The 26,768-nt window shown below is 43.5% G+C and overlaps 1 protein-coding gene and 1 long non-coding RNA gene across 9 annotated transcripts in view; both read left to right on the forward strand.

The window, feature by feature from the left end:
• The window catches only part of ALDH18A1 (aldehyde dehydrogenase 18 family member A1), a 36,333-nt gene extending 15,785 nt beyond the window's left edge, over positions 1-20,548 (forward strand). For 4 of the 5 annotated variants that reach the window (XM_084526553.1, XM_084526555.1, XM_084526554.1 and 1 more), the window contains 13 exons: positions 1,432-1,590; positions 2,365-2,455; positions 4,891-5,015; positions 6,729-6,873; positions 9,955-10,028; positions 10,251-10,350; positions 11,462-11,682; positions 14,770-14,907; positions 15,017-15,212; positions 15,376-15,497; positions 17,433-17,619; positions 18,918-19,013; positions 19,638-20,548. In XM_084526553.1, the coding sequence (XP_084382679.1) occupies positions 1,432-1,590; positions 2,365-2,455; positions 4,891-5,015; positions 6,729-6,873; positions 9,955-10,028; positions 10,251-10,350; positions 11,462-11,682; positions 14,770-14,907; positions 15,017-15,212; positions 15,376-15,497; positions 17,433-17,619; positions 18,918-19,013; positions 19,638-19,819 (1,836 nt within the window). In that variant the 3' untranslated portion in view covers positions 19,820-20,548. The remainder of the gene's footprint in view (positions 1-1,431; positions 1,591-2,364; positions 2,456-4,890; positions 5,016-6,728; positions 6,874-9,954; positions 10,029-10,250; positions 10,351-11,461; positions 11,683-14,769; positions 14,908-15,016; positions 15,213-15,375; positions 15,498-17,432; positions 17,620-18,917; positions 19,014-19,637) is intronic. The other variant, XM_084526552.1, reaches the window with a different exon arrangement.
• A 1,565-nt stretch (positions 20,549-22,113) lies between these two features.
• Positions 22,114-25,150, forward strand: LOC311440098. 4 transcript variants are annotated; one of them, XR_014695205.1, is made up of 4 exons: positions 22,114-22,276; positions 22,682-22,854; positions 22,956-23,112; positions 23,206-25,150. It is a non-coding gene; the product is annotated as an uncharacterized lncRNA (long non-coding RNA). The 4 variants fall into 4 exon arrangements; XR_014695206.1 differs by having other exon boundaries at positions 22,121-22,549; XR_014695207.1 differs by having other exon boundaries at positions 22,121-22,276; positions 22,682-22,837.
• The last annotated feature ends 1,618 nt before the right edge of the window (positions 25,151-26,768 follow it).

Below are 26,768 nucleotides of genomic sequence, written 5' to 3' on the forward strand. Positions count from 1 at the left end.
CAGATGTGTCAGACAATAATTTTCTTTTATGACAAGGTTACTCGCCTAGCTGACCAAGGGCCAGTTCTGGATTTCAGCAGAGCTTATGATACTGTTTCTTATAGTATCCTTCTGGACAAAATGTCCAGCATACAGCTAGATAAATACAGTGGGTGAGCAATTGGCTGACAGTTTGGGCTCAAAGGATTACAGTAAATTGGGCTACATCAGGCTGATGACCAGTCAGTAGTGGGGTTCCACAGAGCTCCATTTCAGGGCCAGTTCTCCCTTTTTTTTTTTTTTTTAATTATCTGGATGCAGGACTCAAATGCATATTTAGTAAGTTTGCAAATGGCATTAAGTTGGGAGGAGCTGTCGTTGGATTGTCGTAGGAGTTGGATTCAATGATACTCGTGGGTCCCTTCCAGCTCAGGATATTCTGTGGTTTGCTTTTTTCTCCGTGTTTAAATGCTACAGTCTTTACTGGGATGATACAGGAAGTCGGGAAGCACTCCATAGTTCTGGAATGGCAGAAAGCTGTGATGGGGAGGTTCAAACTGGAAAAATGTCTTTACCATGAGGGTGGTCAATCACTGAAACAGGGTGCCTGGCAAAGTGGTTGATGTCCCATGCCTGTCAATGCCCTTAATAAGAAGCTTTAGCTTTTGTGTAGCCCTGAAATGGTGAGTACTGGTGAACTTGATGATCAGTTGGACTCGATGATCTTTGAAGGTCCCTTCAAACTGAATTATTCTGTTCTTTCTCAGTAGTCTTTACTTACCTTAAATACACTGAGAACACAGCATCACATCAACTGTAAGGCCCTATTTGTTTAGATACTTAATGAATTTAAGAGCCTAGTATAAAGTCTCACTTGCAGGAATTCCTCCCCATAATACAGTGTAACTGATACCACTAAAATGTTTACAGTATAGCTAAAATTACCATAGACTGCACTGGATTATAATCTTGGTCAAGTCTATAGACAGCTATCATTCCTTTGATTTAAGAGATAATTTCATTTCTACCAAAAAGTCAGTGCACACATTGATTCCAAATGTTGTAACATCTGCATAATGGAATTATTTACCTAGTTCTCAAACGTCCAGTGGCAAAGTAAAAAAAAAAATGGCTTTTAATGATTATCATCGACATCTGTGTTCTGCCTATGTTTTAATTTTATTTTTTATTTTTTTCCAAGCTGATTCCTGAAGCCTCTGATCTGTTTGCTTGAAAAAGGCCATTATAGGCTCCAGTAGAAGTTGTCATGCAAATCTGAAAATGTTGTGGAAAGAATATTTCTCATTTGCATTCTCAATCTTTTAAAATTGGCTTATAGTTTCTTGGTGACCCAAAGGGCTTGAATGGTCCATTACATTACTATGTATGTTTATATTTTTCTCAGGATAAGTGATAGGCTAAGTATATATTAAGTCTTTCTCCTCCTTTTAGATTTTAGTCACCAACCTGGATTTCCATGACGAACAGAAGCGTCGGAACTTAAATGGAACATTACATGAACTTTTAAGAATGAATATTGTCCCTATAATTAATACTAATGATGCTGTTGTTCCACCTCCAGAGCCGAACAGTGATCTGCAGGGGGTAAATGTGGGTAAAGTATTGCAAGGGGGTGGATTCTGCTTGTAGATTGTACGGCACTAATTTGTAGTTTACTAACACTGTAATTGGGGACCTCTGGAGCCTGCAGCAGGGAAACAAACACACGCAATTAGTAATGTGGACAGAGGGACCAGAAAACTCTGCTGACCTGTCTGTCTGCTTCTAGCATGATACATTGTTGTGGGTTAGAAGAAGGCCAGATATTACCTGTTCTGCCAAAAGCAAGTATGCCTGGTTTGGTTTTCACAGAATATTTGAGGTTGAAAGGAACTTCTGCAGATCATCATATTTCAGAGCACTGGAACAGGCTGGCCAGGGTGGTTGCAGAATCTCCTTCTCTGGAGATATTCAAGGCCCGTCTGGACGCCTCTCTGGGCAACCTGCTCTAGGGAACCTTCTTTGGCAGGGGGATTGTACCCAATGATCTCCTGAGGTCCCTTCCAACCCTTACAGTTCTGTGATTCTGTGAACACCTGTGCTTATAGCATGGTCAGTTAGTACCTCTTGTTCTTTAATTGGGCACCCAAGGTGGAGAATGTGGGTACTGCTCTGACTGCCTGTTGTTTTGATACCGTTTGACTGTTTTCCAAAAGACTACTTACTTTCATGAAAAAATCATCTTCTAAGAGTTTTTAGTGAGTAGAACCAAAGCAGTTCATAAGGATTTGGTAGTGCTGAGGTAGCTTGCTTTTGTATGTTGTAGCCAGATTTCCCAGTTCTTCCCACTATTCAGTATTCTTGACCTGTGTGTATTCATTGCAGGTGATTAGTGTGAAGGATAATGACAGTCTGGCAGCACGACTGGCTGTTGAAATGAAGACTGATCTCCTGATTGTTCTCTCAGATGTAGAAGGTTTGTGAGACATTTCTTTATCACCCAGCAGAAAAACATGTCCTCTGCTTTTGTTCCTCTGGCACTCGCTAGGACTAATGCAACTACTCAGAGCTTCAGTTAGTTCATTCAACCACCCAGCTTTTAGACTGTAGGGTGTGCCTGGGACTACTCTCTGAAATGACGGGTAATAGCCAGCATGCCTGAGGGAGGTGTGCCCCATGAACTGCTCTGCCTGGTGGCCAAGCTTCAGGAGGAGCTAGGGAGACTGAGAAGCAAATGGGAGCCAAAGAAGGTCATAGATCAATGGATCTATGCTCTCCCTCTCTGGAACACACATACCAATTTAGAAAAACCACTGCTGATGTGGGTCCAGTATCTGATCCACATTGGGATAAAGGCAGCAGCTAGAGGGGGACACCAAGGAGTCGAAGCAAGTTACTCCATGGAGCTATAAGAGGAGCCACTGCTTGCACAATCAGCTTCCATTACAAAACAAGTATGAGGCTCTGAGTATTGTTAGACAATGGATGTGAAAAGATGGAAGAAGGGGTTTCTGTGCAAGTTCCACCAAGGTCAGATCAACCAGCTCCTTGTAGCAAGTGCAGGATCAAGGCCAGTGTTGTGAAGAAATAGTGCCAAGTTATAGTCATAGTTGACTGCCTTCTGAAGGGAACAGAGGCTCCCATCTGCAGACCAGACCATCTTTTTAGAGAACTTTTCTACCTCCCTGGGGCTTGGATCAGGGGCATTGCTAATGAGCTTACGAGCTTAGTTCAAACTTCAGATTATTACCTACTCCTGCTCTTTCATGTGGGTACCAACAAAGTTGCAGCAAGAAGTCTGTGTTCAATCAAAATAAATTTCAGGGCCCTGGGAAGATAGCTAAAAGATTCAGAATCACAGATACTGTCTAGCATTTTGGGATATATTAAACACAGCATAGCCAGCTGGTCAAAAGAGGTGATTCTCCCACTGTATTTGGCGAAGCCTCTCCTTCAATATTGTGTGTGATTCTGGGCTCTACAATATAAAAAGAATGTTAAGATCCCTGGAAGTGTACAGAGGAGGGCAACAAAGCCGGTAAAAGGATTGGAAGGCATGCCCTGTGTGGGTGCTATGGTACTTCTGCTAGCTTCTCAGAATTGTATATGGTCATGAGTAATACTCCTGACTCTAAATACATAGTCTTTCCCTGCATATAAGCCAAACACTGTTCTACAATTGTTTGCTGCTTCTGGCAGTGGATTCTGTCTTTCAGTGATTTATGGGTACTTTACATGTCCTGGATATTGCTTTCCAGATGCCTGGAGCTTGCTAGCTTTTCTTTCTCCCAGACATGCGGCTGATACTGGTCTAGTCTTGTGAGCTGTGCTGCCATGAAGTCTGTAACCTGTTGATGTTGAAGGTGCTTTTCTAGAAAGAGGAAGGTAGTAGGTACAGTTTCACACCAGGACATCAACAAAATCGTATAGTCTTTTTATCATCTCCAGACATGTTTCCTTCAGTGGCTTCTGGACTTTGGTCCATATTGTAGGCCCTGAGAAGTAAGGAGGTTGGCTTTTCATAACCACAGTTTCTTCCAGCTGTTTCAGTTGGATTTCATGGTTGATTCTAGTTGAAATGACTGCCTCAGAAAAAAAATAACAAAAACGATAGTCCAAACAACTTATTAAAAAAACAAACAAACAGAAAACCACTCCCATTTCCTCACAGCTTATTCATTTGATGCGGTATCTTGTTTATGGAAAGAAGTGTCCTTTCCTTCTCAAGCTATCAAGGAAGAGCTCAGGTACTCTTCACTTGTGCACTTTAATCTGTGACATGTTTGTTCGCATAGAACTTCTGGGAAGTTTGGTGGTAGAGTTTAGGGTTTACATGTTAGGTAAACAGAAGTGTCACTCAACTCAGAGCATAGTTAAATAAAATTACTATATTAATTTAAAATTAATGTGTGTGTCTATAGTCTTGCGTCCTTTCTTTGCAGAACTCAATAGTTAGCCTTTATATGTATTTCTAGGTTGCCCAGTTTATCAGTGTACAACACAGCATTCAGGAGTATCATCTGAGATTTTAGGTGAAGAGGACTATCGTTTGTTCCGTTGTGCACTCTTTTGTGTAAGCCCTGATTCTGAACCATATAAAAGCTGCAAATTCTTCCTGGTTTTCTCTCTAACCTTACTGAAATGTCAGTACTTCCCAGCTTATGTGATACTATTTGGCATGTGGATATTCTGTTGCCTCGTACTAGCTACAATTTTGGCAAAGTTACACATCTTGAGCCTGCATGGTAGTGTTTCATCCTTTCAGTTCCACAAAAGGAGGGTTCAGTGGAAGTTTTGTATCCTGTAAAATGGAATACAGCTTTTTAGCCTCAAAGGCTTTATTTATTTTTCACTGGTGAGCTTTGGAACAGAAGATATGTAACATTAACAGTTTTTTATTATTCATTTCAGGACTCTTTGACAGCCCTCCAGGATCTGATGATGCAAAGCTCATTGACATATTCTACCCAGGAGACCAACAATCTGTGACATTTGGAACCAAATCCCGGGTGGGAATGGGAGGCATGGAAGCCAAGGTAGAAATTTAGAACACTTATTTTCTTATTGAGAGGAAAAGGCAGATGTGGAAAGGGGACTTGATAATACAAGATTGATAGGAGTGGCTGATAGAGCAGATAATTGTGTTGCTATTCAGAGGAACCTTGACAGGCTGCAGATAGGGGCAGGCAGGAACCTTTAGAAGTTCAGTAGAGGGAAATGCCAAGCCCTACCCCTAGGGAGGAACAACTGTATTCACCAGCACTGGTGGTTGTATGTCTGTGCTCAAAAGGTCTCTGGAGTTCAATCCAGTTGGCAGCTGGTCACAAGCAGCGTTCCAGAAAGTTGCCTGGCAGAAAAGGACTTGGGGGTGTTGTGTTGGTCAACATCTTGTTGAACAGGAGCTAGCAGTATGCCCAGGAGGCCAAGATGGCCAATAACATCCTGGCTTGTATCAGAAATAGCACAGCCAGCAGTACAATGGAAGTGATGGTCCGTCTGTACTTGGCAGCGGTGAGACCACACCTTGAGTACTGTGCTTGGTGTTGGTCCCCCTCATGTGATGGTTTTACCTTGCTAGGCAGCTGAACTCCACCACAACCACTCTCTCACTCCCCCTCCTCAGAAGAGGAGGGGAAGAAGAAAAGGAAAGAAACAATTCACGGGTCGAGATAAGGATAATTTAATTAAAGGCAAAAATATTATTAATTAATTAGTTTGACTAAAAGGAAAAAAAAAAGAGAAAGGGGAAAAGGGGAAAAAAATAAAAACAACAAGCAAAGGCTGTGTGGAAGTGCAGAGGAAAGAAATTACTCTCTGCTTCCCACAAATGAGCGATGCTTGACCACGTCCTTGAAGCAGGGCCTCAACACACTTAGCTGTTGTTCTGGAGGACAGATGTTTTCACAACGAGAGCCCACCCCTCCCCTCCCCTCTTTTTCTTTTTTCCACCTTGTATTGCTGAGTGTGACATCAGATGGTATGGAATATCCCTTTGGTTGGTTTAGGTCAGCTGCCCTGGTGATGTTCCTTGTCTTTTGGCCACCCCAGCTTGCTAGCTCTGGGAGGTGTTAGAGGGAGTCCTGATGCTGTGCCAGTATTGCTCAGCAGCAGACACGACACCGGTGTGATACCAGTGCTGTTCTAGCTACAAGTGCAGGGCACAGCATTGTATGGGCTGCTGCAGGGAAAGTTAACTCCATCCCAGCCAGACCCAGTACACCTCACTAGAATAAAGATACTGAGTTTCTGGGAATACACTCGGAGAAGAGCAGCAAAGCTGGTGAAGGAACTAGAAAATGACGTGAGGAACAGCTAAGGGAACTGGGATTTAAGTCTGGAAAGAAGGCGGCAGTGGGGAGGCCACACTGACCTCTACAGCTACTGAAAGGAGGTTTTAGCAAGGTGTTGGTCTCTTTTCTAAAGTGACAAGTGATAGGGTGTGAGGGAATGGCCTCGAGTTGTGCCGGGGAGGTTTAGGTTGGATATCAGGAAGCATCTCTTCATGGAAGGGGTGGTTAGACATTAGAACATGCTGCCCAGGAAAGTGGTAGAGTCCCCATCCTTAAAAGTATTTAAGAGACATGTGGACGTAGCACTTAGGGATATGATTTAGTGGTAGCATTAGGTTGATGGTTGGACTTAAGGGTCTTTTCCAACATAAGCGATCAAAGTGGAGCAAAAATTCTTGTTGAAAATGGGATTCAAATAACAAGTGCATTTTCGGGAGCTAGCTCTGTCCTTCATTGTAGGTGAAAGCAGCTCTGTGGGCCCTCCAAGGAGGCACCTCTGTAGTGATTGCAAATGGAACGCACCCAAAGATCTCGGGTCATGTCATCACAGATATTGTGGAAGGGAAGAAAGTTGGAACTTTTTTTTCAGAGGTAAAACCTGCAGGTGAGTACAGAAGTAACATGTACATTGGTAGCTGTAGAGACTTCTTGAGAGTCTAGGGTTGAAATTTGGCTAGGCCTGCCTATTCAACAAATGGGAAACTATGCTCTGCTTGACAAATTAATTTTTAATGTTGGAATAGAACATCTTGAATCCTCTGCTTGGGTTCCTCCCAGCTGATGACTTGCTGCATCAGACTTGCATTCAAAGTACTAAGTAGAATTTGTATTATTTTTAGTCTTAGAGGTTATCATCTCTTATTGACGAATTCAGGGTGAAAGTGTGCATATAGACTGTACCGCTGAACTAAGATACTGTGTAGTTTTATTTTTTATCATAAGTTCTTTTTATGACTCAGTCTTTTGCTACTGTGTGTAGGAATGTTTTCCTGCCTCTGTGTTGCTGTGACAATGTAACAACAGCCGCAGAAAGTCAGACCAAAGATCTGTGATCCTAGCAGAACAGAATGAGTATAGAGTGCTACTTGTGACTTGCACTTTAAGACAAGCAAATGCCTTGGAGTATAAAAATGCTTAATGGATTTCTTGTAAAAATTGGCCATATCCTTTGAACCCATATAAACACTTTGCATCCATGGGTCACAGCAGTCACGAGCCTTAACTAGGTATTGTGTGTAAACTCTGGAGCTAGCACTACGTGAAGAACTGCTTCCCTTATTTTGTGTGTGTTTGTGGGCAGGAGGAGTGTTGAAATTTGCTTCCTGCTAGCTTTTGATGCCCCCACCTTCTGTATGGAAAGACAACATGGGTGATCGATCTCTGTTCAACTTCTATGATATGAGACACTGTCTTTTCCCTCATCATCTCTTTTTCACATGAAAAAGGTTTTTTTCTTAGTCCTTTTCTACAGAAACTGTTCCAAAAGTTTCACGATCTCTGTTTCTCTTGGCTGAAACTGTTTTTATTCTACTGTGACCTTTTTAAGATGGGCAAAAATAAAATTTTGTGTAGCATCCAAGAGGCAAATGAACCTTCAGTTTATGAGATAGCAAGGCTAACTTTGAGTTTTGATTAGATTGGTGATGATTTTTGTTACCTTTCCTAGGCCTTTTCCAAAAGCTTGAACAGGTAAGTTGCTGTTCGATGCTGATGAGCATTGATGTTTTCATAGGATTATGTGCAGTATTGAGGCCTGGTTTCCCCTTTTGCTTCTGCATTGCTTCATGTTTATCTGCTTTGAATTGTACTTGCTATTTTGTTGCATAGTGGCTGCAAAGGAATCACAGGCTGGTTGAGGTTGGAAGGACCTCCAGAGGTCACTTGGTCCAACAGCCCTGCTCAAGCAGAGCCACCCAGAGCTGGTTTTCCAGGACCACGTCCACACAGCTTTTGAAACCTCACAAAGACTGTGACTCCACGACCTCCCTGGGCAACCTATGCTAGCGCTCAGGCACTCTCACAATGAAAAGGTATTTACTGATGTTCAGGACACCACAGGAGGGGAGCCTCCTATGTTTCAGTCTGTGTCTGTTGCCTCTTTTTTGTTCCTTGGATACCAGTTAGAAAAGTCTAGCTTTGTCTTCTTTCCACCTGCCCTTCATGTATTTACAGACATCAGTGAGATCCCCTCCAAGCCTTCTCTTCTCCAGGCCAAACAGTCCCAACTCTCCTAGCCTGTCCTCATAGGAAAGGTGCTTCAGTTCCTTATCATCCTCATGCCCCTCCATTGGACTCTTTCCAGTGTGTCCAGGTCTCTCTTGTACTGGGAGGCCCAGACCCGGCACTCCAGGTGTGGCCTCACACCTGGGTAGAGGGGGAGGATCACATTTCTTGACCTGCTGGCAATACTTTGCCGAATGCCACCTAGGGTACTTTGCTGCTTTTGCAGCAAAGGCACACTGCTATTTTGTGTTCAGGTTGGTGTCCACCAGGAAACTTAGCTCCTTTTCTGAAAAGTTCCTTTCCAGGAAAAAGGGTGATATCAACGCTTTTCACTTTGTCCTACTGCAATAAATTTTGCATCAGTTATAAAGCTTTTCATCTTGTAATCCCATTTGTCAGACAGTTACAAATATGGCGAACAGCAAAAGTAAATGTGAAACTTTACTGTGACCCTTTCTCTACCATGGAATGTGGTTACTCCCATTCTTTCTTTGTCTTCTATCTTCCAAAACACACTTTAAATATTCAGGTAAGTTTTTGTAAAATAAACTCTTACCTCCTTACACGTGTCACTTTCTTTCAAAGAACAAGAAAATACACTCTATAAAATATGGCCTCGCTTTAAAAAGCTCTTTGAACACTCCTTAATTAAGTCTTATTAATCAAGTGTCCGCTAGTTCTTTTCTTACACTTCCCACTATACCTCCTGTTATTTTCCTTAACATGGGAATTCCTGCTCTGGCAGTTTCTGTAGGACACTTCTTAAATAGTCCAGGCATATTAATCGCATTTCAAATCATCAAGTCATCTACAGACAATTTCAATAGAGTGTAAAAATGAAAACATAGCTTATCCATGAGCTCCTTGAGAACTCCTTAGTGAAATGCTGCGTGAGCCTTTTGACTTGTTGCTTCTGTTTCTGTTTCAAAACTTGTTCTGTATCATTTCAGTTTGAGACAGATTCTTTGATATCCATGCCAAGAAAAAAACCTTTCTTCTGTAGGAGCCCTTCAATGTACACAATGTACAAAAGATTGTTTTGCAATCTTTTCTCTTTTCAGTAGTTATATAATTACCCTTTTTCAAAAGATGCCTCCCTGTTTTCAGTAGCCTCCTACGCCCTAAGATTTAGCCGTCCTTGTATTCTTTTGCTCTTTGTCAAGTCTTTTTGATACAAGCTGTATACTTGTTTGTCCCCTGTCACATGAATGATCTTACTGAATCTCTGCGATGCCTCGAAAAGGGCTGTGCTCGGGGACCATGGCAGCATCTTGGTATCTGATACAGATTTTCCTATTCTGGCATACAGTAAATTTCTTTTATATGTCTATTAAAACCATAGCTGTTTTCCTGCTTTGAGTAAGGGGTTGGAAGACGAAAGGTTAGCGTTCATTTCCTTCCACGTGGGCTGTAACCTTTGTCTGCATGTCTTGTGGTTGTGTGTGTTTGTTTGTTTTGGCAGGCCCTACAGTAGAGCAGCAGGGTGAAATGTCTCGAGCTGGTGGCAGGACCCTGGCAGCTCTGCAGCCTGAGCAGGTGAGAGAACAGTATGTCTTCACTCTTTAAGGTTGTGAACATGTGGCAAGTTTTAAAATACAGATTCATAACACAAATGGGTCCTGGAAAAAATCACCTGGCTCCAAGTATTCAGGTAGTCAAGACAGTGAGAAAATGTGTCAGAAATGAGCTAAAGTGAACCAGATGTCAAACACCATGGACTTCATATAAGAATGCAATTCAGAAACTTTTATCTTTCAGAGAGCGGAGATTATTTATCGTCTTGCTGACTTATTGACTGATCAGAGAGAAGAAATTCTCTTGGCAAACAAAAAGGACTTAGAAGAAGCTGAAAATAAAGGTAATACTACGGGTCCTTTCATGGTACTCCTGTTGTCATGAGCTTATCTGGGCCTCAAAGAAAATGAGCAGAACTAGAATATTCTGTCACCTGCAATTGGATATTATGGATATGTCACAGTTGAAAAGTGAACCCAGGACTTTGAGAGCTTGTCAGTGTAAACAGCTGCAGCTTCCATAATTACATGAGATGTCTTTATCAGAGAAGATAGAGAGGCCTTTTGAAAACAGCAACCCACAGCACTGTTTATAAAAATAATAATAATAAAAAAATAGTGTTTCCTTTTGCCAAAGGAGGCTTACTTTAGAAATTAAATATAGGAAGTATCTTCCCTATTATTGTCATGCATGAAATAGCATGAATATTCTCCTGGGCTGGTTAACGTAATGTTTGGCCCCTGTGGGGAAGGTTGTTACCTAAAAATGATGCTTTCCAGAAAGAACCATATTACCTTCTGACTGAGGAAAGTACAGTTCAGGCAGCATAGAATAAATCCTTTCTTTTGTGTTAGAGTGGTGCACCAAGAAGCTGGTCTTGGGTTAGAAAATGTGTGGAACTGGCACATTACAAATTGCAACGTTCAGTAAAAGACATATGGCAACAATTTTCTACTGATGAGACTGCCTGGAGGGATATTTCTGAGTAAACTTCCTACGTGAATGTGTTCAGACTAGAAAACTCTGGCAGCTCTTGCCTAATCTGAAATGCTATGTGTTCCTCTGCTCTTTGGGATTTCTATCTGTGAAATAGAAAGAGGCAATTATTTCCCTTCCAGGAATATTGTAAGAGTAGAAATTTGTAAGAAATTCAGGTACACGGCTGTGTAACAGTACTAGAAATAGGACAGACTTTGTCTTTGCGGATGTTACTTCATATGCAAATCATTCATATCATGTTAGGTGTATATGTGATGGTAGGTGAAATCATTGTCAAATTTGAGCAGTTTTATTGTAGCTAATAAACTAAATGCTTTACATTGTTCATCTTAGGTAGGTTTCTTGCTATGGTGTGGGAAACAGATGAATTTTTTCCTAGTTTGACCATTAGGTCACTTTTATCTTGAAACCAGGCAGATAAATCTATCTTGAGCACAACTTTTTCTTTCTTCTAGGAAGATTGGCACTTCCTTTGTTGAAACGTCTGAGTCTGTCTACATCAAAGCTGAACAGCTTGGCTATTGGGCTACGTCAGATTGCAGCATCTTCACAGGACAGCGTCGGCCGCATAATTCGGAGAACACGAATAGCAAAGGATCTAGAGTTGGAGCAGGTGACAGTGCCTATTGGGGTCCTTCTCGTGATTTTTGAGTCCCGTCCTGACTGTCTTCCACAGGTATGTGAGGAGGGCAGAGAGATCTTTGATAACAAAAGTGTATTTCTATTGGTGAGTTATTGGAAGGCTGCAAGAAGTCTTGCCTCAAAAGACTTTTGCTTGTATTCCTCTGAAATGAATTTTGTTGTCATCCCAATTTTTTTTTTCTACAGACACATTCTTGGGACTTGCTTCTGCAATGCTGAAAGTTATTCAGGGTTGGTTTTTGATAGCCAACATAGAGAAGGAGTTAGCTTACATTCAGGTGGTGTGGTTTCTGCATGTGTCTTATAACATAGGTTCCCTTCCTAACTTGCAGCTTACGAGGTTCCTACCAATGAGCACTTTCCTTTCCATGCCGAATACAACTGAATTGCAGGCTATGATTAAACATCAAATGTTTAATAAAGATTGTTAATAACAAATTGCAACTGATAAGAATATATGCTAAAAAAATGAGCACAGAAAGTAGAAGTTCTAGGCTTTGAGTGGTCTGTCCCATACTGATACTGCATGTTTGCACAGAGGCAGAATGATAGCTTTTATTCACTTGTGGAGAGATGAGTCTAGGCTCTTATTGATACTATTTTTAGCAAGACTGATTAAGCATTTCTCTAACATATGAGCAAGTGTTTGAGGAGCAAGGGATGGGTATGGGCACTTAAAAAGAGACTGCCAAAGGACAGCTTCATATTTTATAAATGAATTCGTGAGTGTTGGTCCTCGTTTCATACTGAAGGGGAGTATGCTGTAGGTAAAGTTCATGTGAAAGGAAAAGGCACTAGTCTCCCTTGTCTGCCATTATTACTTCCTTGCTGCTAGCTCTGTTCTTCATAGAAAACCAGTATGTTTCCTTGTCAAATTCTAGTCTGCCTTCCTAGACTCCAGCCTTTGCCTCCTGGGTCTCTTGCCTTGCATAGCCAATCTCTCCCCTTCTCCTCTTCTTCTTTATCTCATTTGTAAACCTTTTGTCAGGCTGATTCTTACTGGCTTCCCACCCCCTGACCTTTTTCATTATCTTTTTTTTTTTCCTCAAGTTCTCCGATGCAACTTCAGAGGATCATATTTGATACTTTTGCATCTGAATAATATGGTTTCTGTCCCATGCTGTAGCTGATAGTAGGATGGACTCTGAGTACAGAGGAGAGGTTGCTTCCTCCATAGTTTACTATTGCATCTTGTACTGGTTTGGGTAAGCAATTACAGAGGAAATTTGACTTCTCCACAGAGTTGTGTGTGCCTGATAGCCAGCTGGAGATAGCATACACAGAATTGTGTCAGTGCTCAGAGTTCGGTCTTGAGTTGCAGTAAAGGTGAAACAACTGCAGACTAACAGTTTAGCTTCTAATGAGCATATACAAATAGCATGTTTGCCTCTAATACTTACAAGACGAAGTTCTGAGATCATATTTCACAGACTGCTTCCTATAGATTTCAAGAAATCCGATCGTTCTGCAGTATAGCCATGCTCTATTATTATTTAAAGGGAACAAACTGTTTCGAAAACCCATTACAGATTGGATTTTTTAATTTAAATAAGCTTGTCTGCAGCTTTCCTTTGTGATGCTGATCTTTGGAGAGGCAGATTCTTAACAAGATACAATCAAATTGCATTTTAATGTCTAGTTTTATATGTTAAAGACGCACAGTATTTGGGTACGGCAAGGTTCCTAGATCATTGTCATTTAGTCATCTTTCTGATGTATTCCTTATTTTTTCAGTATTCTTTTCAAATTGCAGAGAGCAGGATGAGGTAGAATATCAAACATGGTGACTGTTTTTACCCAGAGGACACTAGTAGGGAAAAGGAGTTCGTCTGAGTTGACCTTGACATGCTTAAGAGGTTGGCCCGTGAGAACCTCACGAAGTTTAAGAAGGCTAAGTGCAAGGTTCAACACTCATCAAAGCACTCCCAAGAATGAATGCAGGCTGGCTGATGAGTGGATTGAGAGCAGCCCTGCAGAGAAGGACTTGGGAGCATTGATGGCCATGAGCCAGCGATGTGCAGTTGTAGACCAGAAAGCCAGCTGTATCCATTTTGATATATCACATCAAAAGAAGTATGACCAGAAGGTCCAGGGAGGTGATTCTCACTCTCTACTCCACTCCTGGTGAGGCCCCACCTGCAGTGCTGCATTCAGCTCTGGGGACTCCAACATAAGAAATAAATCTGTTAGAGCATGTCCAGAGGAGGGCCACTAAGGTGATGAGGGCTGGAGCACCTCTGCTATGAAGACAGGCTGAGAGAACTGGGGTTGCTTAGCCTAGAGAAGAGAGGGCTCTGAGAAGACCTCAGAGTGGCCCTCTAGTACCTAAAGTGGGCTTTAGGAAAGCTGGGGAGGGACTTTTGTCAGGGAGTGTAGTGACAGGACAAGGAGTAATGGCTTTAAACTGAAAAAGGATAGATTAAGATTAGATAAAAGGAAGAAATTCTTTACTATGAAGGTGGTGAGGCACTGGAAAAGGCTGCCTGGGGAAGTTGTGGATGCCCCATCCCTGGAAGTGTTTAAGGCCAGGCTGGATGGGGCTTTGAGCAATCTGATCTAGTGGGAGGTGTCACAGAATCATAGAATGGTTTGGGCTGGAAGGGAACTTAAAGGTCATCTACTCCCCCCCCCCACCTAGCCCCCGCCATGGGTAAGGACACCTTCTGGTTATAAACGTGAAATCGATGCGATAAAATAAAAGGCTACTGTTCTAGACAGCACAACAAAAATGTTCTTCATAGGAAGAGCTTATTAGCTACTTCTGGCTGGAATGACTGAGGATAAGAGTTCTTGCATCTGAAGTAGTTTTTTACAGCTACCGAATTTGTGCCAGAGCCTATGTTCAGGGTTTCTGTCGACTTAGTCACTGCAATCTCCCTTTGCCAGTAGTACCCTGAAGTTCAAGTTTGTTCCTGAAATGTTAAGATACTTCATTTCTGGAGTTACATATTCTGACTTGGAAAAATTTCTTGGTGCTATATATTAATATTGAGAAAGTCAGCAGAATTCAAAATCCTGTTCTTACTCTGTTTTGCAGATGTTATTCTCACAGAAGAGTCAGATCACTTTTTCTCTTATTTTTTTCTTCTTTTTTTTTTTTTTTTTAATTCCATTCTGACAGGTGTCTGCTTTGGCCATAGCTAGTGGAAATGGCTTGCTACTAAAAGGAGGGAAAGAGGCTGCATATAGCAATCAAATCCTTCACCATCTGACACAAGAAGCACTCTCCATTCATGGAGTCAAAGATGCAGTGCAACTAGTAAGTGTCTAGAATTAAATCAACAACTTTTTTGCTGTGGCATGTATAAAAAGCACAGGCAGAGCTTGAGAATTCAGGCCATTGACTGTTTGTGTCACAACTTTCGCAGGTGAATACAAGAGAGGAAGTAGAAGATCTCTGCCGTTTGGATAAGCTGATAGATCTAATCATTCCACGTGGTTCATCCCAGCTAGTCAGGAATATCCAGAAAGCTGCTAAGGGAATTCCAGTGATGGGACACAGTGAAGGGATCTGTCATGTGTATGTGGACACAGATGCCAGCGTTGAGAAGGTCACGCGAATAAGTAAGCTGTGAGAGGGTGATTTGGATATCATGAGTGTAACTGAACTTCACATTTGGAATATGTGGTATGGTTATAATAATAACCATACATAATAATAATTCACATGCTCTTCAAGTCTTTGTCATAAATGTTATGTAACCAATTATTTACTCTTAAACCTCAGTCAGAGACTCAAAGTGTGAATATCCTGCTGCCTGTAATGCTCTGGAAACACTCTTAATTCATCGAGACTTGCTGAGAACCCCGTTGTTTGATCAGATCATAGACATGTTGAGAGTAGAACAGGTTAGTCATGTATACTTGTGTTGTTTTTTGTTTTATTTACTTTTTTTTTTTTTTCATTTTAGGAGCCTTTGGTCTTGCTGATATAGCCCTATGTAGTTGTATGATAACATAACACTTAACATTACCCACATGTCTCTTTGTACACATAAATGAACTTTCGGAGAGCTTTCTCGGCTTCTCCATGCAACCCCAAGCTTTTCCATAGAAAGAATCTGAAAGCAGCTTCTTCGGGGTGGCTGCATGCCATTGCTGAGATACTACTAATTCCTTTCACGTGGCAAAAAATCATTCTCTGCCTTGGAAGAGCATATCCACAACCCTTTCTCTACTATTCTCAATTCTGACTTAGTGGCTGGCAACCTCCCAGACCCTAAGACCATTCTTATTAAATCTATTAACTTACCTTCTTACCTCAGTCATTTCCCATTTTATATTTCTCCTTCTCAAATCTGCTTCATCCACATTGTTTAAATGTTTTGCCTCACTTGCCTTTATTCCCACCCATTTTCCTGCCCATTATTTTCCCCTTCCACTGTTCCACAGGAACAGTGAAAGGCCACTATCCTACATAATCGCTTTGACATGCGTAATGTTTTGTAGCAGAGATGCATCAGGAGAGAGATATTTGTGAAGTACTTTAATTTACACTTAAAACACATATTTTTCAGATAGCATTTACACTTGGCAAATAGTGTATACAAGCAGTGATTCATGCAGGAAAACATGGTAAAATAGACAGGTCATGTTTTGGTGATGTTAAAAAGGTCATACTAAGAGAGATATGTTTTTTTTGTTGTTTGTTTGTTTTTTTTGGGGGAAGTGAAGGGTTAATTTATGGATTTTATGTGACGACTGGTGGATTTCCACAAGCACCCAACAGCTCCCGCCCCTTAATACAGGGGGGAGGACTTGATGTTACTGTTGTCTAATCTGACTTCAGAACAGTAAACACGTAAATTCATGTCAGGGTTTATCAACCAAATATATAGTTGCAGAAGAAAATGCCAGCTTACAGGCACCTTTCCTGAAAGCCTTCAAAGGTAGGGATTCTAATCAGCAAGTCTGAAGTATCATAGATTATCCTGAGTTACAAGGGACCCATGAGGATTACCAAGTTCAACCCCTAGCTCCACACAGGACCACCCAGAAATCAGACTATACATCTGAGAGCGTTGCCCAAACACTCCTTGAATTCCAGCAGGCTCAGTGCCGTGACCACTGTCCTGGAAGCCTGTTCCAGTGCTCAGCCACCTCTTGGTGCAGAACCTTTCCCTAACATCCAGCCTGACCCTCCCCTGCCACAGCTCTATGTCATTCCCTCGGTTCCTGTCGCAAGTCTCACAAATGTGGGTTAACCCCAGACCAGCAGCTAAGCATCAGCCAATGCATTGTTCACTTTTCCCTTCTGCTCTCAAGTGGGAGGAGAAAGAGCAAGAAAGCTCGTGGTTTGAAACAAATATATTTTAATTAGCAAATGAAAGAGGAAGAAGAAAGGGAAAAACAAAACAAGTGATGAAAATACAGTCACTCACCACCTGCCACAAATAGATCAGTGTCCAGCAATGTCCTGAGCAATGTCTACCTTCCTCGAAAGTCCCCTCCCCTCATTTTTTATTGTTGACTATGACATTATATGGCACAGACTATCCCTTTCGTCAGTTTGAATCAGTTGTGGTTATGTCCTCTCCTAACTTTTAGCACACCCTTGACCTTCTCACTGTGGGGGAAAAAGAGAAAGCCTTGAAACCGAGTGAGCACTGTTTAGCAACAGCCAAAATAGTGGTTCGTTTAAGGCGCAAATCCAATATATAGCAGTGTAAGGACTACTATGAAAAAAAATAACTCCATCCTGGCTATACCCAGAACAACAAGCTGCACTTTTCACCTGTTATGCATTGGTAAAATCTACAGCACAAAATACTTCTGGTATTGCAGGTGAAGATTCATGCTGGCCCAAAGTTTGCCTCTTACTTGACATTCAGCCCCTCAGAAGTGAAATCTCTCCGCACTGAATATGGGGATCTGGAGTGCTGCATTGAGGTTGTGGACAGTGTACAAGAGGCTGTTGAACATATCCACAAGTATGGAAGTTCTCACACGGATGTTATCATCACAGAGAATGGTTTGTGACCTAATCTGTTTCCTTAAGCTTCTGCTTTGGTTTCACTGTGGGATCTTGTTATTAGCATAACTACTTACATTGCAGTAGTTTCTTTTATCTTGGTTCTGTAGTAAGCATAATCAACCGGAACCCTAGGAGCTACATCTATCTATAGTTGTGTTTAATTCAAGGAAAACATGTTGTGTGCCCTTATTCCATGAGGTGAAGGCATGTGTTTGAGCAACTGGCCAACGACAAGTCAACACATGCTCTTGTCAGGCAGGCTGCTTTGTGTTCTTGTATTGTACAGACTTACCACATCAGACAGTTTTGCAGAAACGTCTCCTGAATCATGGAGATGCCTTTAGGCCTCTGAAGGAAGAAGAGGTGAGCTTCTATAGAGGGAATATGGATAGTGGGAAAGATCAGACTATATACGCTTTGTCTTCCCACGTCACTTTTAAGTCTTGCAAACAAGCACCACAAGCGTTTTTCCCCATCTCTCCCAGTCCTTTATTTCCCCGTTCCGCACCTGTAGCGTAAAAGCTGCATGTATCTCAGTTCCCAGTTTCTTTCTCCTTTGATGCTGCGAACTTCTGTTCCTGTGTGCTGCTCTGTGCTTCTTCCACTCCTCCACATGAGGTTTGAACACTCTGCCACTTCAAAACGTAGCTCGAGCTGCTCCCAGCCAAAGGATGACTCTCGATACAAGCCTAAAACTTCTGAGAGTCAGCTACAGTAAGGTCATTTTGATTTGTGGCTCATCAGTGTGAGATTCAAGCAGGCATCTATTTCTGCACCTTCTGCAGAACTTAAATGAGTAGCACCGAAAAGTTTGCTTTTGATAGTGTAAGCCACTACCTGGTGCACCAGCGATTTAATTGGGTGTGTACTGGAGATAGAGCTCATCTTTAGCATTCGTCCCATTGATCTGGGTGACTGACTTGCAGCTTACAGCTGAACCTGTAGTTTAACCGTCTGACTGCAAATTGTAGCTTGGGGCTGCTGTCACTTCTCCCCGGTCATAAGACTATCCCTGTTTGCGAGGTCTAGACTGTAGTAAGAATTAGGCATCTTTTAACTTTCTTCTTGTTTTTGCAAGCTCCTTGTAATATTTACGGTTGTGTCTATGTGCTAAATGTACTCTGAAGAAGGTGTGCGTGAGCATGTTTTAATCCAGGCTGTTAAATGCTGTCTGATAACATTGCAGGTGAAAAGTTCTGCTATTGTATCTGTTCAGGGTATGAGGCTATGCCTGTTGGACTGCACGATCATGCTGTATGTACTGTATCCTATTTTCTGCTCTGCTTCTTTTTCAGAGACAACAGCGGAGTTCTTCCTCCAGCATGTGGACAGTGCTTGTGTTTTCTGGAATGCCAGTACCCGATTCTCTGATGGATATAGATTTGGACTCGGTAAGTGCCTGTGGTGTGCAGGCAACTAAGCACCACAAAGCCGTTTGCTCACTTGGCAGTGTGGGAGGAAGGAAAGACTGGAACAAAACTGAGTATCAGTTACCTAAGTAAACAGGTGCACGCACTAGGAATTGCAGAAGACAAGGGAAACATTAATTCCTGAGGTAGAAACTACTAGAAATCTCTGTAGCAGGCTTGACCATGCAGTGCTCTGCATGCTAAAAAATTCTAATTAGGGTTTTATAAGATCATGCAGTGGTCTCTTTAAGAAGGGGGGTGGGAAAGGACGTAAGATTGCGATCTTGACTAATGTAATTTAGTTCTTATGGTTCAAAGGGTGAACCCTCAAACAAATGCCTGATATATGTAAGACATGTGTACCTTTCTGGCTCACTTTTCTCTCTAAAAGTGAAGCTGTAACAGACAAAAGTATAAACACTGCAATTTATAATAGTTAAGTTCCTCTAATCAGAACAGATAAAAATCACTTCTGACACTTGGTGAGGAGCGAAGGAAGGGAGGTCACACTGAATGACTGTTTCTACATAAAGATGCAGAGCTGTATACTACAAAGTTGAATATCTTCCGAGGATCAACTACCTTTACCTTGTGTGTTTTCTACAGGTGCTGAAGTTGGAATTAGTACTTCTCGTATCCATGCACGTGGACCAGTGGGAATTGAAGGACTCTTAACTACAAAGTGGTTACTGAGAGGGGACAATCATGTTGTTTCTGACTTCTCAGAGCATGGGAGCATGAAGTATCTCCATGAGAGCCTACCTCTCCCTCAGAGAAATACCAACTGAGAATATTGTGAGAAAATGCAGGGGTAAAATGTTTTTTGAAGACATTCGGGCTTCAGGGTGCTCCCTGTGGGGAGAGATTTGTTTTTCCTCTCCGGGAGCATCGTTCTTGGTCATTGTGCAGTACAATGAATATGAAGTGATCCTATCTGTGACACACATTATTTGTTGCTGTCTGCTGCTGTTTCCTTAGATAGTATCTGCAAACTGACCTTGCTTTTGCCAGAGAGGTTTCTTCAAAACGTACAGATACCATAAGGAGAAGTTTAAACATCTGCTGCATTCTTTTCCTCCCCTTGCTCCCTGCCAGCAAGGATGCCTGGTGGTAGAGTGTAAGTTTTTCTCCCTGTCTTTACTTTGAACATCTGTCTTGGTGAACAAACTTGGTAGCTTTTCTTTGGTTGTGTGATCATGGCAGCTCTTGAAAGCTCTAAAGCTTTAAGACACTTACTGTCTGTTTGACTGCTCTGCGATTTCTATGCATTTGGAACGTATATTTCATTAATGTTTTGACCAAGTAACCTTTTTTATCTAATTTCTTTGTATTTTTGACAACTGTAGATAAATAGCACAACTGTATACAGCGTGAATTTTGTTACCTATTTCTACCAGACGTTTATTTCTCGTGGGTTTTATATGAAATGTAATCCCTCCAAACCAGTCATCCAGATGCAGCACTACTTTGAAGTTTAAAAGAAACCCTGAATAAATGCTTCCTTTTGCATACTGGAAGAAGTGACCTCACATGTGCATGCTGCAGCCAGGGGCTCAGTGCAGCCTTCCATAGGTCAGGGTCGTGGGAGTGTCAAGGTGGGTGGGGAGGGAGTGGAATGGTGCCACGCTGCAAATGCTGGCAGGGCAGGGAGAGGGATGGGTGCAGGCTGCACAGGGACATCTTCTGCTGTGCATCCGTTTCTTGCTGCTAACTTGCCTCTGCACGCTTTGTTGACTGCTGGCACGTGTATGGTCCTCCACGTAGTGGTACACAGGGCTTGTCTAGGCATCTGGGTGTCTGCTGGGTAGCCACTCACCCATTTCGGACCATTGCACTCTACTCTGGAACCCTGAGAAACCCATTATGCCCCACACTCCTCTTGTGCTTCGATGCTCTCCTGAGACTTTGTGACAACTGCTTGCGCTGAACCTGCACACCATTGCAACCACAACTGGTACTGCCCATCAGTGACAAAAGCACTGCACCCAGGTTTGTACGCCTGCAGTAGCATTCCCTGCAATTCCTCTGTCCAGCTACCGCTGTTACTCCTTCCTCTGTCCCACTTGTCTCTTGGTCTTTTTTGATTCCTCTGCCCTTCTCTGCGTCTGTCTTCCTCTATCCTTTCCCCTGTTCTCGTGACATTTAATCTAACTCCCCTCTTAGTTTAAAAACTCCCTTGCCCTGTCATTATCTGTCTGAGCAAAAAGTTGCTCTCCAACTTTTTTTATAAGCTGCCTTTAGGCACTGAAAGGCGGCAATCGGCTCTCCCTGGAGCTTTTTCTTCTCCATGGTGAACAACTCCAGCTCTCTTGGCCTATCTTCAGAGGGGAGAATCCACACCGTTTGTTCTAACTTTGGTCGGGTTAACCGTTTCCATTAATGAGGAAAAGGTTAAGGCAATTACTCCACAACTACCCAAAGCAGCAGCGATAGTGAGAAGCCCACTTCCAGCATCCATTTCTCAAGCAGGGACGGATGGACAGGCAGAAGGACACCGCCTGATGCATTGCCCGCCAGGGGAAGGGGAGTTGCTGTGTGTCCGTGGGTCTAGGTTCCGCAGCTGGGTGGGTGTGGAGAGGGCAGGGGCTGGGGGGGGGGGGGGAGGGGTTGTCCCCATGTCTGTCAGCCACTGGCCCCTCGGAGTGTGGGGGCAGCCCTGCTGGGTGGGGTGGGGGGCTGCCTATTGCGGGACCGGGGGGGCAGCCCTGCGTTGTCTTTGCTCCCTGGCCCGGGGGGGGCTGCTCTGTGCAGGCGGAGCGCAGCAATGGGCGAGCGTGGCCGTGGTTGCTTGCGGTAGCGCAAATGTGCGGGGGGACTGGGGGTTACCGGCTGGACCCCCAGGGCAGGGGAGGGCGTTGGGGAGGCCGGGGCAAGGCAAGCCCAGGCGGGGACCGTGTGATGGGGCTGCCCGGCTGGCTCCGGGGTGTCCGCAGCGGCGGGCGGCTAGGAATGTCTTGCCCCGCAGCACGCTGGGAGTTGTGGTCCTCAGGCTTTCCCAGAGGGAGGCCGCTCTGTGATTGGCTGGGGGGGAGGAGGGGGGTATAGAGAGGGCAGCAGGAGGAGGTGCGGTTGTGTGCGCTTGGCCGATGGCCCTCTGGGTTGGGTGGACTGCTCTGCCCCGAGGCATGCTGGGAGCTGTAGTTCTGTGGTACCGGGCGGCCACGTGGGCTCCGGGCTGCGCGGCCGGTCTTTCCCCAGGCTGGGGCGGGGCTGTGTGCGCCGGGAGGTGCAGGTTGCTGCTGGGTGTAAGTTTAAGCTTGGAAATAGAGGGGGAGTGAGGGAAGGAAAAAAAGCAAAGCCTTACAGAGCCTCAGCTCCACCGAGGAGTGAATAATAGTCTGTCTGCTTCTGGAAGAACAGTACTGATGTATCAGCAGACTCATATGCAAGCTGATCCAAACTGGGTGCACCTCGGGTGTACCTTGTCTGTTAACTATCTCTGACATTGTGCTGCCTCAATAATATCAGTGGATGTACCCAGCACCACCTTGAGGCTACGTAGAATGTGGAAATTTCTAGTATGTTAATGTTACTCTGTTAACAAAACTGACGTACTAGTCGCTTGCTGTTTCTATTTTTTTTTTTTTTCTGTTCAGTAGTCTCCTCAGAAGTTGTTGTGGACATGTTGTGTATCTTTTCTGTTCTTCCAGGATTCATTCATCAGTAAAGACGAGCATGAAACCCGGTGGCTGTGGACAACCATCTACCAGATGGTTGTTGCAGATGCTTTTGGTCAACTTCGTCTTCTTAGCTTGCCTTTTCCTTTATCTTGAGTTGAATTTTTGTGCAGTGCTACGTTTGCAGTGGTAACGTTGTGGCTGAGGTGTTTTGATTAAAAATTATCTTATCTGTAATAGTGAATTCACCGCATGTGGCTTTGTGGAATGACTCCCACAATCATAACATTTTTCTTCTTTATCACAGATATGAGAAAAGCTCTTTTCAGAGATGGAGAAGGAATTAATTATACCTCTGCCTTATCCTGTGAGACCAGAAGACATGGAGTAAATGGAAATTGCGATCCTCAGGAGATGCACTAAGAGTCTTGGGTTCCTTTTCTGCCTTCCCCCTAAGGCCTTGGGTACATTGGGTTCACCCTGGGAAGGGCATGTTGCTCAGGGCAGTTATTTCCTACCTGAGACAACGTGGGGTGTGTTTTTCTGCTGTTTTTCAGTGCGGTTCGCGCTGCTTCCATTACTGAGAAAATGGTTTGGGAAGATGTCTGCCGTTTCTCAGGATTTTCTGCCACTGCCTGCTGGCAGAAAAAATCAGTAATGCAGGTGGAGCCATGTAGGACTTCCCCGAGGTAAGCCTTCAATGGATGGGGACCCCTAAACTCGTGCGCTGAGCATTCAAGACAAATGTCCGTGGCACAAAGATCATGGATGACTTCTCAGAGGTAAGCAGCTTTCCCTTTGTTTCCCCATCCTCTCAGGAGCCGTCTTTACTATGGTTGTACACACTTCAGGCTCACAAAACTTGTCTTCTCCTCTACTTAGTATTGCTAGTCCCTGCCTGGTGGTGGGTCAAAGTCTACGGGTTGATGTGTTTCCAAGTTAAAAGAGATAAGTACATCTATTTAAGGTGACAATTAGTAGGATCATTTAAAGTAAATTAATCTATATAGTAGTACGTACCTTTATTGCATGCAGCTCTTCTTCAGGTGAGTAATTCTTATAGCATAAGTAATTCTTTTCCCATGTTTCATTCATGATGTTTGTAGCGTGTCTCTTTATGTGTGTGTTTGGCCTGGAGCTGTCCTGCCTGGCAATTAGTGATGGTAGCTAAAGTGGTGTTCCATCAGTGCAATAATACATTGTGCTGACTGTTTTGGAACAGGCATCTGGTCTGTCTGTGGGCGAATACTCAAGCTCTGGGCAAGTACTCAAGGGCAGCTGGCACAGAGTCTTTTTGCTTTTTTTCCAGCAGTAGGTAAACATTAGGAGGAACTGGTCAAAGGAAACAGCGCTGTCTGGAACTGTCAAGTTCTTGTTTGGCAACTTAGTGACTGGTTTGATCTACTTCACAAGTGTAGGTGCAAGTGGACTGCTCTTTTGAAATAATAAAATTAAAAACATAAAGTTTGTCAAAGATGGCAGTGCATGTTTGCAGTCTGTTTATTGCTTTTGCCAGTGGTAGATAACATTTAGAAGGAATCAGTCAAAGGAAAGAGCGCCTTCTGGAACTGTGAAGCTCTGTGTTGGCAACTTGGTGACTGGCTGGACCTACTGCCCATCTCCAGAGGGAAGCAGACTGCTGTTTTGAAATTAAAAAATACTAATAAAAAAAATAAAAATATGGTGCTGCTCTATGGCGCCCGGAGGACTGCCACTCTGCATGGCAGTTAAAAAGAATGTGGTTTGGAGATGGAGAGCAGCAGAGGTAAAGCAGCTGGGAAGAGAGAGATAAGTATTGCAGTAGGTAGGCTGTGGTTATGAGGTGCCTCAGGATGTGCTTTTTTTTCTTGTTTCCGCCCTTCCCTCATGCAGCCTTGGAGAGGTGAAGTCCCCATGTTGTAGAGTGGTGCAAAAAGGTGAGAGGGTTGTCAGCCCGGTAAGTTTCCTTCACCAATGCTAAGGCAAGTCTTTGAAGAGATACAGCCTGGTTGCTTGTGCTGCACCCTGTTGAAATAAGCCAAACCAAAAACAGGGCTCCTGTTCCTCCTGCTCTCTTTACCTCTTCTCATCTTGCAAAGGAATGGTCCAGCAATTCGGGTCAATAGGGGATAAGAGAACAAAGGGATTTCAGAATAACTGCTAACTGTTATGACTATTGCATGGGGCACTGCACAAGTCTCTGACATCCAGCCAAGATGGACAAAGGAGAAGGACAAGGAAAAAGCCTGGGAGGAAGACTATGAGCCTTCAGTACGAGAGACCCCCAGAGGGACCACCAGAGACTGATAAAGCATGCACCAGTGGGCGGGTTTGGATTCCAGGAACTAATTATAATAACCCTGCCTTTTCTAGAAGCAGTAATGAACATGTATTAGCCTAGGAGCATAAAAACCATCTGCCTGTTGTAACTCATGTGCGTCTTGGTGGAGCAGAGACTCCTGGTGCACCCAGTGCTGTTTGCTTACCTCTATTCATTTAATAAATTGTAAACTTTGATTGTAATCCTATTTGGGACTTAGTCATTTATTACAACAGACAACCTTGTAAAATGCAGACAACCAGAATCCTTACCGCCATTAGGTGGAAATCACGGTGTAAGAAACGTTACCACCTCAGAGAGTAAAAGCCTCAAAAGAAATGTGACTTGTAACAGGCCAGCAGGTGTGTATTTTCTGTGAAGCGCCAGATAGAGTATGAACCTGGATTGCACAGTTAATGGGGAAACGGGACGGTCCCAGTCCTTGGGAGGAAAAAAAAAAAAGTATATAAACTGTGTATGGAATTAGTAGGCACCCTCCTGCTTGCGGGACGCTCGCCATTGTAATCTCGAATAAAAATGCTACTGTACTGAGATCCTCTCCTGAGCCTATGTTACTGGCTACAGATTGATTCACGGTTTTAAGGTTTCAGGGATAGGTTTTTCTAGGGTTGGGTTTCAGGGTAAGCGTTCTCAGGGTTTATGTTTAGGATTTTAAGGTTTTTAGGGTTGGAGTTTTAACAGTTAGGTTTTTAGGGATTTGGGGGTTAGGGTTGTAAGGGTTTCAGGATTAGCATGTTAGGGTTTTAGAGTTTTTTGTGTTGTAGTGTTGAAAGACTTTTTAGGGTTAGGGTCTTAGGGTTTTATTTTTGGACAGTTATTTAGGGTTAGGGTTTTAAGATCTTATTTTTTTTTTTTTTTTTTTTTTTTTCAGGTTAGGTGCTCCAGGGTTAGGGTTTTGAGTGTCCTAATTTTTTTGGGTTAGGGTTTTGAACGTCTTAATGTTTTGGGTTGGGTTTGGGTGTTGAGTGTCCTAATGTTTTGGGTTAGGGTTTGGAGCATCCTCATTTTTTGGGTTTGGGTTTTGAGTGTCCTATATTTTTGGGTTTGGGATTTGAGTGTCTTAATTTTGTAGGTTTGGGATTTGAGCGTGTAAATTTATTGGGTTAGGGGTTTTAGGCATAGGTCTTCAGGGGTTTAGTGTGGTAAATAGGTTGGGTTAGGTCTGTAGTAGTTTCGAGGATTTTTAGGGTTAGGGCTTCAGGCTCTTTTGTGTAAGGGCGGTAAGGGCTAAGGTTCTCTTGATTGGCCATGCCGGCTCTCCAAGGAATGCTAGTAGTTGTAGTTTTCCGGCACCAGGCTTCCGGGAGGCCATGTTGGGTGCCCAGAGCATACCGGGAAATGAAGTTCTCGGACTCCGGACTTCCGGGAGGCCATGTTGAATGCCCAGAGCGTACCGGGAAATGTAGTTCTCGGACTCCGGACTTCCGGGAGGCCATGTTGTGTGCCCAGAGCGTACCGGGAAACGTAGTTCTCGGACTCCGGACTTCCGGGAGGCCATGTTGGGTGCCCAGAGCATACCGGGAAATGAAGTTCTCGGACTCCGGACTTCCGGGAGGCCATGTTGGGTGCCCAGAGCATACCGGGAAATGAAGTTCTCGGACTCTGGACTTCCGGGAGGCCATGTTGGGTTCCCAGAGCATACCGGGAAATGAAGTTCTCGGACTCCGGACTTCCGGGAGGCCATGTTGGGTGCCCAGAGCATACCGGGAAACGTAGTTCTCGGACTCTGGACTTCCGGGAGGCCATGTTGGGTGCCCAGAGCATACCGGGAAATGAAGTTCTGGGACTCCGGACTTCCGG

This window comes from Aythya ferina, assembly GCF_964211825.1.
Source record: "Aythya ferina genome assembly, chromosome: 7".
In the NCBI taxonomy this organism is placed as follows: Eukaryota; Metazoa; Chordata; class Aves; order Anseriformes; family Anatidae; genus Aythya; species Aythya ferina.